Here is a 15,776-nt window from a genome sequence, read left to right as displayed (position 1 = left end):
ATACACCTATGGTGCCTAATGATGTTCCTGTTTTAATAAAAGTGTCTGATATTTTCTCTATAATTAGTAGCAGGAGTTAGTAATTAGTAACTGTCATATGACAGTTCAGATATTGAAAGTACATGCTGGGAATTTCTGAAGGGAAGTTTTAGAAATGACCCGTCAAACTTGCATAAAGAAGACACCACACTTTTATATCAAAGTTGTGAAAAGAAGTATACAACCTTGGAAAATGTCCAAAATGTTTTGTTTTAAAAGTAATATGTGACATCACATGTTATATACAAGAAATATTGCAAATTTATATAATACAATATACCTTGAGGACCCTAGGTAAACAAATATAGTGGTACCAAAAAAAAAAGTAAACACACATCTGTGAACAAGATAAGCATAATCCAGCAACTTAGTCCAAATTCCATTCAGTGCCATGGCTTAACATAATATCCGATGCAAAATTCATACAAAAGAAAACACCCCAAAAATACTAAATGGTTTCTCATAATTTCCAGACTGCAAAAGCAGTCAGAATCAAAAGAGACGTAACTCCACAACATGATCAGTAGTAAACAGGTTTTAAAAATGGAATGCAGAAAAGTGCCTCTTCATTCATTAAATATTTAATAGTATCTTACCAATATAAAGTTCTCAACAGAAACTTTCAGACAAAATCTGTGCAGCTGAAAACAGGTCAGTGTAGTTGTTAATGTCACCAGCCTGCATAAACAGGCTCTGCATCACGAGGGACTCCATGGAAGCGGCCAGGTGTGCGGTCCTTTCGCAGGAGGGGCGTCCGAGCAAGGGAAAGCTCGCTGTCATTATCTCTTCTCTTCCGCAGAACCAAAACGATGATGAAGAGAAGACCTACTGCGGAGGAGGAGAATTTAAGAGAGTGACAACTGATGTTTTGCTAAGCCCCGCCTTAAATCAATCTTAAAATCTAATACTGACCAACATAAGTTAAGTTAAATAATAATTTCAGCTTGTGTGACTGAGTACGTTCACCACTGTTCAAAATCCAGTAAGGAACTCTCGATCTGGAACTCTGCATGATGAGAGCAAATGATTTCCCAACAGATTTCACAACGGTTAAAAAAGTTAATCATGGACTCATTGACGAACAAAAAGCTGCTTGGTTTAAAAGTGCTTTATATGTGAACTACGCTTTATGCATCGCTATACTATTGACAATATATACCATGGATCTTTCACAGTGGCTGGCGAAAATCTGCCCAAATGTCGCTAATGTGTGTAAATAAAGAGGCGGAGCTTAGGAAAAAGACTTTTATCTGTGAAACTGACGTTTTTCAAATTTTGGTGTGTGATGTAAACATTTATACCTCCTCCTCCAATAACAAGCAGTGCAATGGTAACAGGAGCAAGTTCACACGTGTCCCCTGCCTTTCTGAAGAAGGTCTCCATGCAGTAACCAGGGGCCGTGCTGCCCTCAGGACAGAACGCATCAGCGGGACACTGGATCGGATTTACATCAGGACTCTGGGATACAGACAGAGGTACATTTATTTTCTTGGATAAACAAGGAAGTATAAAAAAACTACAGTATAAGATTTGCATGCAGAAAAAGGAAACCATAAAGTCCTGTGGTAACTGTAAAGACTGACTCTGTGTGTGTGCTTAGAGGAATTAATCACTCACAGGGCAGTAGTGGTTTTCAGGACACACGTCACAGTTCTCTTGGCCCCAGTGGATCTGATAAAAACCACTGCTGCAAATCTGACACATGGTTTGTTGGGAAGGCTTGTGCATTCCTGTCAAAAAAAAACAAAAAAAAAACATAGACATCATTTGAGTTTCATAAGTGTACTGTGGAAATTCTGATTTTCTTATTCAACAAAGACGTTTATTCATGTACTGAACTAACCTTTTATCATGCTGATATGATCAATTTCATCATGTCTATCATATTTCTGAGTAACATGGATTTATTTGTCTCCAGAGATTTATATCACAAAAACTACATTTCGTTTTTCATATATTTTAAGTAAGCAATGTGGCTAAAAGAAGAAGATACCTGGGCGACAAGGCGTACATTCTTTGGAAGCGGTCTGTAGAGCCTCTGAGCCTGCAGGACAGACCCGACACTGAGTACAGCTGGAGGAACTATCAAAAGGGCAGAAAGGAAGCAACAAAGAAAACTTGTTTACAACAAATTCTGACAGTCCTGTGGTCTGCAATGACACCGCTACGACGACTGACATATTAGGAATACAAAGCACAGCATTGAAATTTAACAAGTCAACAGAGAGGATTTCATCAAGTGTATAAAAAGAGATGGTTTATTAATAGCCATATAATTTAACCTTTGTAAAAACACATCAAAACAAAATCTGCATTTATATTATATATATATATATATATATATATATATATATATATATATATATATATATATATATATATATATATATATTTATATATATATGAGTGTGTATGTGTGTGTGTGTGCGCGCACATACAAGAACTAAATGTTATTAAATATCCAATGTTTAATTTCTACATTAAAAAATGTAATGTGTACACAAAAAAAAATAATAATAAAGTGCATATTACTCAAAGCCTGAGATGTATTTTTTATGGTGCAATGGTCAAAAAAAGAAACTTACTTGCAGGACGTGCCTTGTGGACATGGGTTACAGGATGTTGAATTTTGCAAAGATGTGTAGAAACCTGAAGCAATAAGCAGAAAAAAAAACAGATACATATTTTTTCAAATGCTTACTAGAATGCTTACTTTCAGATTACATTTTACATCTCATAAAAGTAAGGTATATAATACTCATGCAGTTTTATTTCTCATGGAGAAGTATTCTTTTAAATAAAAAAAGAATAATTTACATACAATTTAATTTATATACAATATATACACATGCACACACACATATACATACGTATATAGATATATATATATATATATATATATATATCTATATATATATATATAAATAAATAAATGTATATATATATGTACATATATATATATATATATATATATATATATATATATATATATATATATATATATATATATATACACACACATACATATTCATACGTACACACACACACACATATATATATAAATTCTAATTAATCTAAATTCTAACTACCCCTCAATATATTTTAATATGTAGTTGCATATTTTTTCTCCACCCCCAATGTGTCAATTTATTTATATAACAAAGCAAAAAAAAAAAAAGAAAGAAAAATTAGAATAAACTGAATGAATGAATGACATATCACTTGTTACCTGGTGCACATGCTGTACAGGAGGCAGAGCCTGTGTTATTGCTGTAGGACCCAGTAGGGCACGGCTGGCAGACAGGGCTTCCAGTGGAACTAATGAAAAAATTATTAAAGCATGGTTGGCATAGAAAGATTGCTTATGATTTAAATAAACAACAGCGTAATACTTTCTCCTCTCACTTGCTGTAAAACCCAGATGAACAGGGCACACAGCCCTGCTGTCCTGCTAGAGGCTGATAGAAACCCTGGACGCACAGAAGACAGGCTCCAGGTAACACACACAGGCCTGCCTCGGGACAGCAGGAACACAGCAGAGTTTCTGAGAACAGAGAGAGAGAAAGTGCATGCGTCAGCTTCAACTTTTAAGGCAACATGAAATCAAAATGAACCCAATTCACCTTCCTAACACACAAAAGAGCACCTACCGTTATCATAATAAGAGCCAGGAGCGCAGGCCACGCAGGTGGAGGTGTTGAGGCTGGAGCAGCTGGGCCCTGTAGTGCTCATGCTTGCACTGGTTGTGGTGATCGTCACAGCAGGACTGAGTGTTGTCTGACTCACCACCACTCCTACACAGCGATAGAGGACAAACTAGGTTAGCATAAATCATATGAAACAATCATCTTAAAAGCATAATTATGCTTTTAAAGGCTTAGGTCACCCAAAAACAGTCTGTCATTGTCTAATTATACACATCATGTGATTCAAAATCCAAATTATTTTTGTTATATTTCTTATGTTAAGCAAAAAAAAAAAAAAAAGATTTTGCATAATGTTCATGCTTCTCTTTTCCATACAATGAATACAGACAGTGACTGTAAAGCTCCGGAAAATGACAACAAAACACAAAAAAGTCATCCAAACTTGTGCGCCATTTAGTGCGAGGAATAAAACCAAAATAGTTTTTATTTAAAAAAAAATTTAAATTCTTCCCTCTTTCCTCTCAGTTTCCACAAAACTAATAAGCAGCACAAACATTTTCATCATTGATAACAATAACAAATGATTTCTTAAGCACCAAATCAGCATATTAAAATGATTTCTGAAGGATCATGTGACACTGAACATGCTGAAAATTAAACTTTGCCTTCACCAAAATAAATGACATTTTAAAATGTATAAAGATAGAATTTTATTTTAAATTGTAATTAAACTATTTCACAATATCACAATTTTTACTGTATTTTTGATCAAATAAATGCAGCCTTATTAAGCATATACAACCTTTTCAAAACTGTTGTGTTGATGGTCATCTTTACTGAACTAGACCCTAATTTAGTCTGATGTGAACTGTAAATGTCTTATAAAGCACAAAGTAGGTTTTTAAAAGCAGTAAATATGACACGATTTCTCTATTTTGCCTTAATACTGCTAAACGTTTTGGCGAGTTTTGTTTAAAGGTCTATTGTAACAGCATCACATGAATCATACTCACATTCCTGCGACTGTGTATGTGTGTTTATTGTCTGTTGGTGTAACTGTAAATGGCACAGCATGGTTGTTAACCATCAGCAGAAAGGCAAACAGAGTTCTTATTGTGACTGTAATCACATTAGCCATGAGGCCGATCACCCACAGCGACACGAGCACCCACTGAAGAAGTACAACTATTCTGAGGAGACGGTCATATGACTCGATTTCACTCCAGAAATACTAATGTTTCTGTTTGTTCTCTTCCAAGCTTTTACGACTTACTCCAAGGAAAATGTTTTACTTTTACTGACTTGTTAATAAACTTTTCAGAACATCTGAACTTTGACTGTTCATTGAATGGGTAGTTTGACAAATGAATAAATCAGAGGTCATAAAAACATAAAAATGTCTACAGTATGGCATGCCAATAACCCAAGTAGTCTTTGTTCTTTGTTTTTTGATTGTGATCTAAAGATTTGCAGCTTTAGGCCTGTCTTAGTAATCAGGAAGAATATTGTTGATGATATCTCAGATATGTACTAAATGTGTCTCTGTATTGAAAAACAACAAACAAACAAATACATTATGGAAACTGATTTTTAAAAACACCTATATATATATTATTCTATAACAATATCAAACATCGGGTTAAAAATAAATATTGCCTAGATAGGCATTTATTATTTTAACTAACCAGACAAAAACCTTTACTTTTTTCTTCACGACCATGACACTTCTATATATTTTAAAATATCTGTTAAGTAGTTAAATATTAAAATGCGTTTTGACATTGCGCTAAGACACATTTATCAGTAGATCTGTTGTGATCATGGTTGTGATCCGGAAACTCACCCAAAACACAAGCGATGGCGAGAAGAGACTGAGCTCCCAAACGCTCCATGATCCAGCGGTTTACTTCAGGAGTCTCCACATCTGTCTAGCCATCTGAATTCATCACCACAGACAGTATTAGTGTATTATTGGGTACTGTTTCTGCTCTCATTCCCTCTTTCGTGGGCTCGTCAATGTCATAAGACACTAATCATGTGATTAGTCACATTCCTAAACAAAGACCGAAACGATTCACTATTACCTTACTGTTTGTATCGTCTACAAACGTCCTGTAAACATGAACTAAACTGAAACTAAACTCCAGAAGTTAGACGAACTATTTAACTTGTGTGACACATTAACCAGCAGGACGCGAGTTAAAGGTCCAACAGTTTCTGAACTGACGACATTTCTGAAGTCCCGCCCTTAGGACCTCAACGTTACTATGGTAACTGTAGTTTTCACACACACACACACACACACACACACACACACACACACACACACACACACACACACACACACACACACACGTTAAGGGGTTATTTGAAGAAGTTGAGAAATAGTGATATTTCTGTCATTTCGCCACGAGGTCATTTCTATTGCTTAGTTTACACAAGTGACAAAGCACAACTATCAAAGCTGGATTGCTTTCTCTCACTTTTTCAATGTGCTCCATTTCAGATAGCTGGGAAAGTCTGTTACCTAGCCTACTTCAGTATTTTGCACTCAAATGAGAAAAAAAAATATTTTTGACCATTTATTTCCTCTTCACTGTTTATTATGGTGTTTAGTGCAAACACTGACTTGAGCATGTCCTGAGTAACACACCGGATTTCATGAACAAATGAACCAAATCTGTCCATAGTAACACTGATGGATTTAAACACTGTAAAAACAGATGTGCACACATAAAGGTTTCAATACAGAGTGTAAAACAGCCCTTTACAGTAAACAATAACAGATGGTGATTCAAAACCAGACCATTACAGTATAAAAGCTGAAAATATGCATGGCTAAAGGTTATATTTATGATATCCAACACGCATTTGGTGCATTTATAGCTTTAGCTAGACTCTGGCATAATAAAATAAATAACATTTGCTATTACATTAGAACAGAAAGTGTAACAATTTAACTCAACGGTATAATACCACTTCTTGCCTAGTTTTCTTTCTCTGTTTATTTATGGCTTGATATAACTTAGTAAACAACTTTAAAACTATGATGTTCAGTGCAAAGGGTCCACTTTTGGAAGCTGGAAAAGCAAAACTCACAGAGTAGCCATTTTAACACTTTATTTACTTACTTTTGGAAAGTAACCAATCACAGAGAAACTCAAAAATGGCTGGTAGCCACTGACTTCCATAGTACTTTTATTTTTTCCATACTATGAAAGTCAATGGCTACCGTCGGCTCAGTTTGGTTACTAACATTCTTCTGAATAAGAAATAAACTCACACAGGTTAGATGTGTAAATCTAGGAGTAAATGATGAGAGATTTTTAATTTTGGGGTGAATCATCCATTTAAAACCTAATTTAAACCCATCACAGCCAGGATGAAGAGAGCAGATTCACTCTAGCTGCTTGGCTGGCATGTCTTTTTTTACATCCCTCGCTGTCTTTGATTGAATCTTCTGGGAAATTCCATAGGGAACATGAGCCGCCACAGTCCCAAGTTCTGTTGCTCCCTCCACGTGGAACATTTGATCATCGAAAAAGATGTGAGGTCTGATCTTTTCCAGCATGGGGCCTTTAGGGGCTCCTGCTAGGAAGAGGGCCTCATCTGTCTCTAGACCCCAGGAACGTAAGGTCTTGAGGGCCCGGGTGCCTGAACTGGCTGCACTGCGAGCTGTTACCAAATAGGTGCGGATGGGACAGTCCAGGCGCTGACCTTTGGCATAGAATTTCTGTTGCAGCTTCCCTAGAGCCTCCAAGAACCCTTTAAGTGGTCCCTATGAAAAATGGTAAGGTAATAATTCACTGTTGTCAGAAGTGTAATATCCCTGTTTTCTTGTGAAAAAGTGCCAGTAGATGTTTTACAGCAATCATTTACATCATCAATTGAGTTTAAACGCAGTATATTATTGCATGCTATTGAATTTAAATTGAACATACATGATCAAGAGGTTTATTTTCATGGGCTTTCTCATGCTCATAGAACTTGTCCAGTCCGTGGGCTTTGTAGATTATCTCTGACTCATCTGAAAAGAGAACGGCATCTCCATCAAAGGCCACTCGCAGCTGAGTCTCCGACAACTCTGTGATTTTTCCAGGTGAGAATACAGTTGCTGCTGCGATTCCTAATAAGAAAGAATTTCATATTGAATCAAAATGAGTGTATTTATGATTCTACCATTAAAAGTTAATTAATTTCCCAAACCACTCCACTCACCTTCATCAATGGCTTCTCTAACTTTCAGTGAATCAGCTGACAGATAAAGGTTGGCGTGGTAGGCTTTCAGATACCCAATAAGACTGTTGCCTCCAGTCATACAAAAGCGCTCTATAAATAGCTCTGGAAATAAAAATAAACAACACAAGATAGTATCTCATAATATCTTTTAATAACTACAATGAGCTCAGTTAGTGAAGTAAGCATCTGTAAGGAAACATAGTTGCACTAAAAAGATTTAGTTCCAAACCTGTGTAACTTGACAGCAGAACATAATGGCAGGATTACTGTAGTTAACTAAAACTAAAATTAAAACTATAGTAAAATAAAATATAAAAATCTTCATTTTCACGAGTTGCCAATGCATTAGAACTATTTAGACATATAAAAAATATATATATATATATATTAATAATAAAAATGACAAAAACACACACAAAAAAATTACTAAAACTTATAAAGGAAGATATTTTTTAAAAAAATGTTGGTAACAGCACTGTTTCAGATCCCATTGACTTCCATTGTATTTTTTGTCCATACAATGGATGCCGAAATTATTTGGTCTTAAATACATTCTTTACAATTTACTGCATACATGTTTATATAATATACATAACATGGATAAAAACAATAACTAAATAATCTGTATGAATACCTAGTCAAATCCATTCTTCCTCTATATGCATTCTGAAATCATACGTTTATACTGCTTTTTAAACTGGGTCACGTTTGAGCACTAAACTTAGTCTGCTCCACAATTTCGCTTCACAGAAATATATAAACTTCTCAATGTTATACAAATATAAAGTTGCTTAGAGTTACACTCTTTCCTCTCTCCATTTTTTTTTACCATCAAATTTTATATTAAATAGTTTTTTTTTTGCCTTATACATAAATACATTTTGATGTGTTTGATTTTACAAATAATGAATTTGTGTGATCTCTATAACCCTTTTTATGAATTATCCGTATTGCTCTTTTTTTGCAACATAAATAGTGATGATAATTTGCATTTATAAGTATTGCCCCAAACCTCTGAGCAATAATTTTTAAATATGGTAATATTAATGTGCTATAATGTAGAGTGATTTGTGGTCCAGAACAAGAAAGTTTATGTATGTATGTTTTTTGTGAGATTTCCAACTTAATGTGTCATCTATTATCACCCCAAGAAACTTATTTTCATTTACCCTTTCTACATCCACACCATCTATCTATATCTGGACTTGTGTACTTGTTTTACAATTCCCAAATAACATAAATTTAGTTTTATTAATGTCTTATGATAATTTTATTTCTATCAAAACCACATTTTTAATATACCCTTTTCTGAAGAGATGGTCTTCAATAGCTCCTTCAAATTCCCCCCAGAACAAAAAATATTTATATCATCTAGTTTTACAATTTTTGATACTTTGGTGATATCATTTATATAAAGCAGAAATAACTTTGGACCCAGTACTGACCCCTGGGGGATGCCACAAGCAATGCTCAAGCACAAAGATGAATATTCCCCCAACTTCACAAACTGATTTCTTTCTCTAAATAACTTTTCACCCAGTCAAGTATAAGCCCCTAATCCCATACATTTCAGTTTATTAATTAATATATTATGATCAGTTGTGTCAAAAGCTTTTTAAATATCTATGAAAACTCCAAATGCAAACTGATCTATAGCTTTTGTATTTTCTTCAACTGAATCAATTGATGCCAATGATGTTGAACTATTTGATCTGAATCCATATTGACTGTCAGAGAGTAATTTATATGTCTAAAAATTTATAGTACTTTTTTTAGAATTTTGGAAAATTGTGGAAGTAGAGAAACAGGCCTGTAGTTTGAAAAATTATGTCTATTCCAAGTTTCTTACAGCGGAACCACTTTGGCTATTTTAATTTTGTTTGGAAATTTACAGATTTTTTAAATTATAGATTACAAATATGTGTTATTGGTTTTGATATCCCCTCAATGACCTTTTTCACAACTTCATTACAATCAATGTTTTATATTTACACTTATTTAAGATGTAAAGAAAATTGTCATTCCAATCTTCCGATGACACTGGGTCTTGAATTTCTTTTGCCAATTTTGGTCCAACACTCACACACACACACACACACACACAAAAAAAATTGATTAAAGCTATTAACCACATCATCCATATTATCCTTTATAGTATTGTTATCAATAAAATATAAAGGATAACTTTGTTGTCCAGTACCTTTTTTAATAATACTATTTAATATAGCCTACCCCATATTCCTTTAATGTTGTTTTTATTAATACTATTATTTTACTATAATATTCCTTTCTACAAACCCGTAAGATACGGGTTAAATTATTTTTATATTTTTTTATGTTTATTACATACCTCTCTAGTTCTGTGTTTTATAAATTCTCTATAGAGTGTATTCTTCTTTTTACAGGAATTTTGTAATCCCTTTGTGATCCATGGTCGATCTATGGATTTTTGTTTTCTATAATATTGTATGATTGGACATTTTTTTTCATATAATGATATAAATATTTTTAAAATGTGTTATACGCATTGTCAACATCATTTTCTTTGTATACAACTCCCCAGCCTTTAAATAAATAAATACATAAAATCACATAGTAATGAGACTGTGAGTAAATGTGCATATATACTAATAAGTCGCTCTTAAATGCATTTATAGTTTTCTCTGTCCTCACTCGTCTGTAACCTTGTTTTACACCTAGCTGTTTTCTCTTATAGTTATTGTCATAAACTGTAAAAAATGGTAGATGATCACTAATGTCATTTATTAATAGACCTCTCAAAGTATTATTTTCAATATCATTAGTAAATATGTTATCAATCAGAGTGGCACAATGGGGTGTAATTCTACTGGGTTCAGTAATTTTTGGGTATAAACCCAAATCATTGTATTCATGAATTTGTCAGATATTCAGTATCTTCATACAAATTTTTACCAGAAAAAAAATAAATCTAAATTAAAACTTATTAGATGATAAATACTGATATATTACAAGATAATTGTATATTACAATTTTCAAAGCAACTCAGCATCCCAGTGCGGTCAAACATCTTTTGACTTACGGTAATAGTTAATTGAATTTATGAGCCGAAGTCCCACATGAGCATGATTGCTGGTCATCAGAACCACATCGAAGAGCTCTTCACTGTCTGGATACAGCTCCCTGAGTCGAGTGTTCACTGCCTCCACTGCCTACACAGCACAGAAAAATAACATTTCCCTCTATATCCATAGCCTGGATAACTGGATGACAAAAATGAATATTTTCTTCCCTTAAGTTGAGATAATTGTAAACTTTTTTTATTATTATTATTCGTATTAATTATATCATTGCTAATCACTGATGTATGTAAATACAATATAACAGGTTTGACCTTAATGAAGGGGAATGCAGGTCCGGGTGCGAATGGCTCGATCTCATGTTGGATCTGATATTTCAGGTAATCCTCCATTCCCTGCTGCTCATAAATGTCCTGCTCTCGATCCATATTGAAGAGAGCACGGGAGGACACGGCGATAGTGATGGCATTCTGAGGCTTTGGCTGAATAAACATAATATTACATACTGAAGGTATAGCCCATACATTTTTGGTTACTATTTGAGTGTTATTTCAAATATATTTCGAATTTTGCAACAAAAAGATTGATAGACAGACAGATAGATACATACAGTGGGGGAAATATTTATTTGATTCCATGCTGATTTTGCTCACTTACAAAGACATTAAGAGTCTGTAATTTTTATGGTAGGTTCATTTTAACATATAGAGACCGAATACCAACCAAAAAAAAAACAAATTATATGAAGGTCAGAAATTGATTTGCATTTCAGTGAGTGAAATAAGTGTTTGATCCTCAAGCAAAACATGACTTAGTACTTGGTGCAGAAACCCTTGTTGGCAAGCACAGAGGTAAGATGTTTTTTGTAGTTGGTCACCAGGTTTGCACACATCTCAAAAGGAATTTTGGTCCACTCCTCTTCACAGATCCTCAAGGTTTCTTGGCTGTTGTTTGGCAAATCGAAGTTTCAGCTCCCCCTCAAAGGTTTTCTGTAGGATTGAGGTCTGGAGACGGGCTCGGCCACATGACCTTAATGTGCTTCTTCTTGAGCCACTCCTTTGTTGCGTTGGCGGTATGTTTCGGGTCATTGTCATGCAGCAAGACCCATCCATGACCCATCTTCAGTGTTCTGGCTGAGGGAAGGAGGTTCTCGTCCAAGATTTTACAATGCATGGCCCTGTCCATCTGCCTCTCAATATGGTAAAGTCATCCTGTACCCTTAGCAGAAAAACAGCCCCAAAGCATAATGTTTCCACCTCTGTGCTTGACTGTAGGGATTGTGTTCTTGGGGTCATAGTCAGCATATCTCTCCCCCCAAATACGGCGAGTCGAGTTAATGCCAAAGAGCTCAATTTTGCTCTCATCTGACCACAGCACTTTCTCCCAAGCCTTCTCGGAATCATTTAGATGTTCACTGGCAAACTTTAAACAGGCCTGTACTGTTTTCTTGAGCAGAAGGACCTTGCGGGCGCTGCAGGATTTCAGTCCAATGTTTTGCTTGGTGACTGTGGTCCCAACTGCCTTAAGATCATTAACAAGCTCCTCCCGTGTAGTTCTGGGCTGATCCCTCACCTCTCTCATGATCATCCTTACCCCATGAGGTGAGATCTTGCACGGAGCTCCAGACCGAGGCCAATTGATGGTTATTTTGTATTTCTTCCATTTCGAATAATCGCACCAACAGTTGTCTCCTCCTCAGCTTCTTGCTGATGGTTTTGAAGGCCATTCAAGCCTTGTGCAGATCTACAATCTTGTCTCTGACATCCTCTGACAGCTCTTGGGTCTTGCCCGTGGTGGTGGGAGAGGTTGGAATGGAAGATACAGATGGACAGGTGTCTTATACACCTAACGAGCTGACATTAGGAGTAACTTCTAAACCTCTAAAGTTACAGGACTAATCTGTGTTCCACATTAGCACATAAGCAATCTGTGGGAGCCAGAATTCTTGCTGGTTGGTAGGGGATCAAATACTTATTTCACTCACTGAAATGCAAATCAGTTTCTAACCTTTATATACAGTAATGTGTTCTTTCTGGATTTTTTTGGTTGGTATTCTGTCTTTATCCATTAAAATAAACCTACCATAAAAATTGCAGACCCTTCATTTCTTTGTAAGAGGACAAACTTATAAAATCAGCAGGGGATCAAATAAATATTTTTCCCACTGTAGCTAGATAGATAGATAGATAGATAGATAGATAGATAGATAGATAGATAGATAGATAGATAGATAGATAAATTGATGGATAGACATAAACTGTTAGAAAGACATTTTTTCATAAATCGCTGCGCAATCTGCGTTGTTGCTAAATTAACCGAAGCACGCAGCTTATAAAAGCAACTGGTCACGAGCGCGTCTTCATATCGCTTTTTCTAAAAACGTACAATCGCTCATAACAAATTCTGCGCTGCGGGTTTATCACGGAACATAGTCCTCTTCTGTAAGCTGCCTTGTTATTCTGTTTGCTGATCCACTGTTGAATACAGGTTTATTCCTCAGCGGCATCACTGCAGCAAAACGGTCGCGCCATCGCGTCTGCTCAGTGTCTCGCTGCAGGAGGCGCGGGTATTTTTAGAGCCCTTATCAAATGCAGACACCTCTGGTGAGCTCAACACAAGCTAGCTTCACAAACGGTAGCTACTATATGTCGCTATATTACAAGGGACTTGGCTACAGACTCACCAGTGTAGGTTTCTTGCTGGGACTCGACTGGTTACAGGTCTCCTGCTCCCCAAAAGTGTGCATCTCTTTCACCTGAGGTTTATTCATGATCAACAGCTGAGAGACTGATGCTCAGAAGTATGACCTTCACACACAAACACTGACTGGGTACTGGGCAGACACATCCCCTGGAGCAAAGCAGAACCCAAAGAGCAATCAGCTGAGCACACACTGATTTAGATGTGCATGGTCGTCATCCTCACCTCCTTCCCACTCCACATCTCCATCATCTGCTGCTTCCGGACTTGATGATGCAGTGTGTGGCATCTATGAGTGTGGGTGTACATGCTGCAGTTTGTGTGTTTACATCATCTGCTAATGGAGAAAATGTTTTTTGGACTCTGGGGATCTGAGGCAAATTGATGCATAGAAAGGTCCCTAGAAGAGAGCAATAGCCCTTCATGATTAGCTCTAATGCACAAGAGCACCTCATATAATGACTCCAAAGACATTCTGAGCTGTGTGCATTGCATTTTCCATGAAGCTCAAAAAAGGAATATGAAAAAGTTATGTATACTACTAGACAGACGTGGTCAGAAAGATTTGTCATCTCTCGTCTCTTATGCTCATCAACACTGCATTTATTTGATCTCAAATACAGTAAAACAGACTTATTCTGATGTATGATTGCAATTTAAAATAACTTATTTTTTCTTGTGATGCAACTCTACATTTTCAGCATTATTAGTCCAGTCTCCTTCAGAAATCATTCTAATATGCTGATAACAGTTGCGCTGCTTAACATATTTGTGTAAAGGTCAGGATTTTTGGATGAATTAAAAAAAAAACAGATACTTTTGTTTCTATAAATGATTATTTGTGTCTATAAATTGTATCTTATAAATGATTTTATCAATTTGATCCTTCCTTGCTGAATTTAAAACATCTTACTGACCCCAAACTTTTGAATGTAATAGTGTTTATATACCCTCAGAAGTGTATATGTAACTCAAAAAATATAGAAATATATAAATTAAAGCAAAAAAATAAAAAATACACCAAATAAATAAAAAGATATGGAAACTCCTTAGATTTTCAAAATGACTCTGTTTCATTCAAGGATGTTTATTATATCATGTCATTTCTTGGTTGAGTTGGCTTTGTCCTTTTTGTTTTGAAAGGTAAAAATCCTACTGAATTTTTTTTTTTTTTTTAAATCTTAATTCAAGTGATGAAGGATTTTTAAAACCATAAGGTTTACCCTGCCTGCTTTAAATGTTTGAAACAGCTGAAAACATTCATTAGAAATTTAGAAAACTAATCAAAAAGTAATCAGATGTAATAAGTTGCATTACTTTAATAAAGTAATTGAAATAGTTACACTACTTATTACATTTTAAAAAGGGTAATTTGTAATCTGTGACCTATTACATTTCTAAAGTAACCCTCCTAACACTGGGTATTAATGAAAGCATTAATGATTTCAGCATTTAGTCCAACAAAAACTGGTTATGTTATTATTGCAGAATCAAGCAATGCATCGTGACACCATTTGTACTCAGAAAAAAAAATTGCAGAGAGCTCCAGTTATGTAAAGAAAACTTCATTTATTACTTTCATTGCATGACATAAATACTTGGTAGACTTCGAAAAGTTCTTCTTTACATCTTATTAGACTGAACCGGCCATTACAAAATAAGAACAAGCTTTGAATAAATAGAGTATATTCTCTCATTGTGATTCTCTTTATACAGAAAACGTAATTTTGTACACATACAATTTCATTATATTTGTACTCTGTAAAATAAAACATCTGTATAATTTTAAGGACTCGTCTTATTTTCAATTAATACAAAAAAACAAGGCAAAAAAAAAAAAGAATGAGAATCGTAAGAGGGCACAAATCAGAAACTGAGCTTATCAACACAACAGGCTGGAAGTTGAGTCTGCCGTCCGAGGAAGTGCTGGACATTTGGTCTCACTTCAAACCAAAATACAATCAATCCCTCAGTATCATGCCGATGTACAATCAATCATTCCTGAGGAACAGTCATGATATCAAAACAGGAAGCAACCACAAAAATGACAACTGATCTGTTCGGCAAATGTCTACTTGATCATACCGCTAAA

General features: G+C 35.2%; 2 protein-coding genes across 5 annotated transcripts; both read right to left on the bottom strand.

The window, feature by feature from the left end:
- Positions 1 to 173: 173 nt before the first annotated feature.
- LOC122140185 (multiple epidermal growth factor-like domains protein 9) lies at positions 174 to 5,930 on the bottom strand. Of its 2 annotated transcripts, XM_042742794.1 has the most exons (10): positions 5,771 to 5,930; positions 5,530 to 5,622; positions 3,690 to 3,833; positions 3,445 to 3,583; positions 3,269 to 3,357; positions 2,625 to 2,688; positions 2,033 to 2,121; positions 1,657 to 1,769; positions 1,341 to 1,497; positions 174 to 867 (listed from the first exon to the last, which is right to left on the bottom strand). In XM_042742794.1, exons 2-10 carry the CDS (start codon positions 5,576 to 5,578, stop codon positions 710 to 712), a joined length of 1,002 nt encoding a protein of 333 aa, XP_042598728.1. In that variant the 5' UTR covers positions 5,579 to 5,622; positions 5,771 to 5,930; the 3' UTR covers positions 174 to 709. The 2 variants fall into 2 exon arrangements, with proteins under 2 accessions (XP_042598728.1, XP_042598729.1); XM_042742795.1 differs by having other exon boundaries at positions 5,530 to 5,922.
- Positions 5,931 to 6,256: 326 nt separating this feature from the next.
- Positions 6,257 to 14,130, bottom strand: nt5c1ab (5'-nucleotidase, cytosolic IAb). Of its 3 annotated transcripts, XM_042742792.1 has the most exons (7): positions 13,910 to 14,030; positions 13,668 to 13,834; positions 11,299 to 11,466; positions 10,987 to 11,116; positions 7,905 to 8,027; positions 7,628 to 7,812; positions 6,257 to 7,464 (listed from the first exon to the last, which is right to left on the bottom strand). In XM_042742792.1, exons 2-7 carry the CDS (start codon positions 13,752 to 13,754, stop codon positions 7,084 to 7,086), a joined length of 1,074 nt encoding a protein of 357 aa, XP_042598726.1. In that variant the 5' UTR covers positions 13,755 to 13,834; positions 13,910 to 14,030; the 3' UTR covers positions 6,257 to 7,083. The 3 variants fall into 3 exon arrangements, with proteins under 3 accessions (XP_042598726.1, XP_042598724.1, XP_042598727.1); XM_042742790.1 differs by having other exon boundaries at positions 13,668 to 14,130; XM_042742793.1 differs by lacking the exons at positions 13,668 to 13,834; positions 13,910 to 14,030 and adding an exon at positions 13,370 to 13,622.
- Positions 14,131 to 15,776: the final 1,646 nt, after the last annotated feature.

Source organism: Cyprinus carpio, chromosome B17, assembly GCF_018340385.1.
Source record: "Cyprinus carpio isolate SPL01 chromosome B17, ASM1834038v1, whole genome shotgun sequence".
Lineage (NCBI taxonomy): Eukaryota > Metazoa > Chordata > Actinopteri > Cypriniformes > Cyprinidae > Cyprinus > Cyprinus carpio.
The sequence above is the reverse complement of the archived record's forward strand: the minus strand, read 5'-3'. Positions and strand labels throughout refer to the sequence as shown.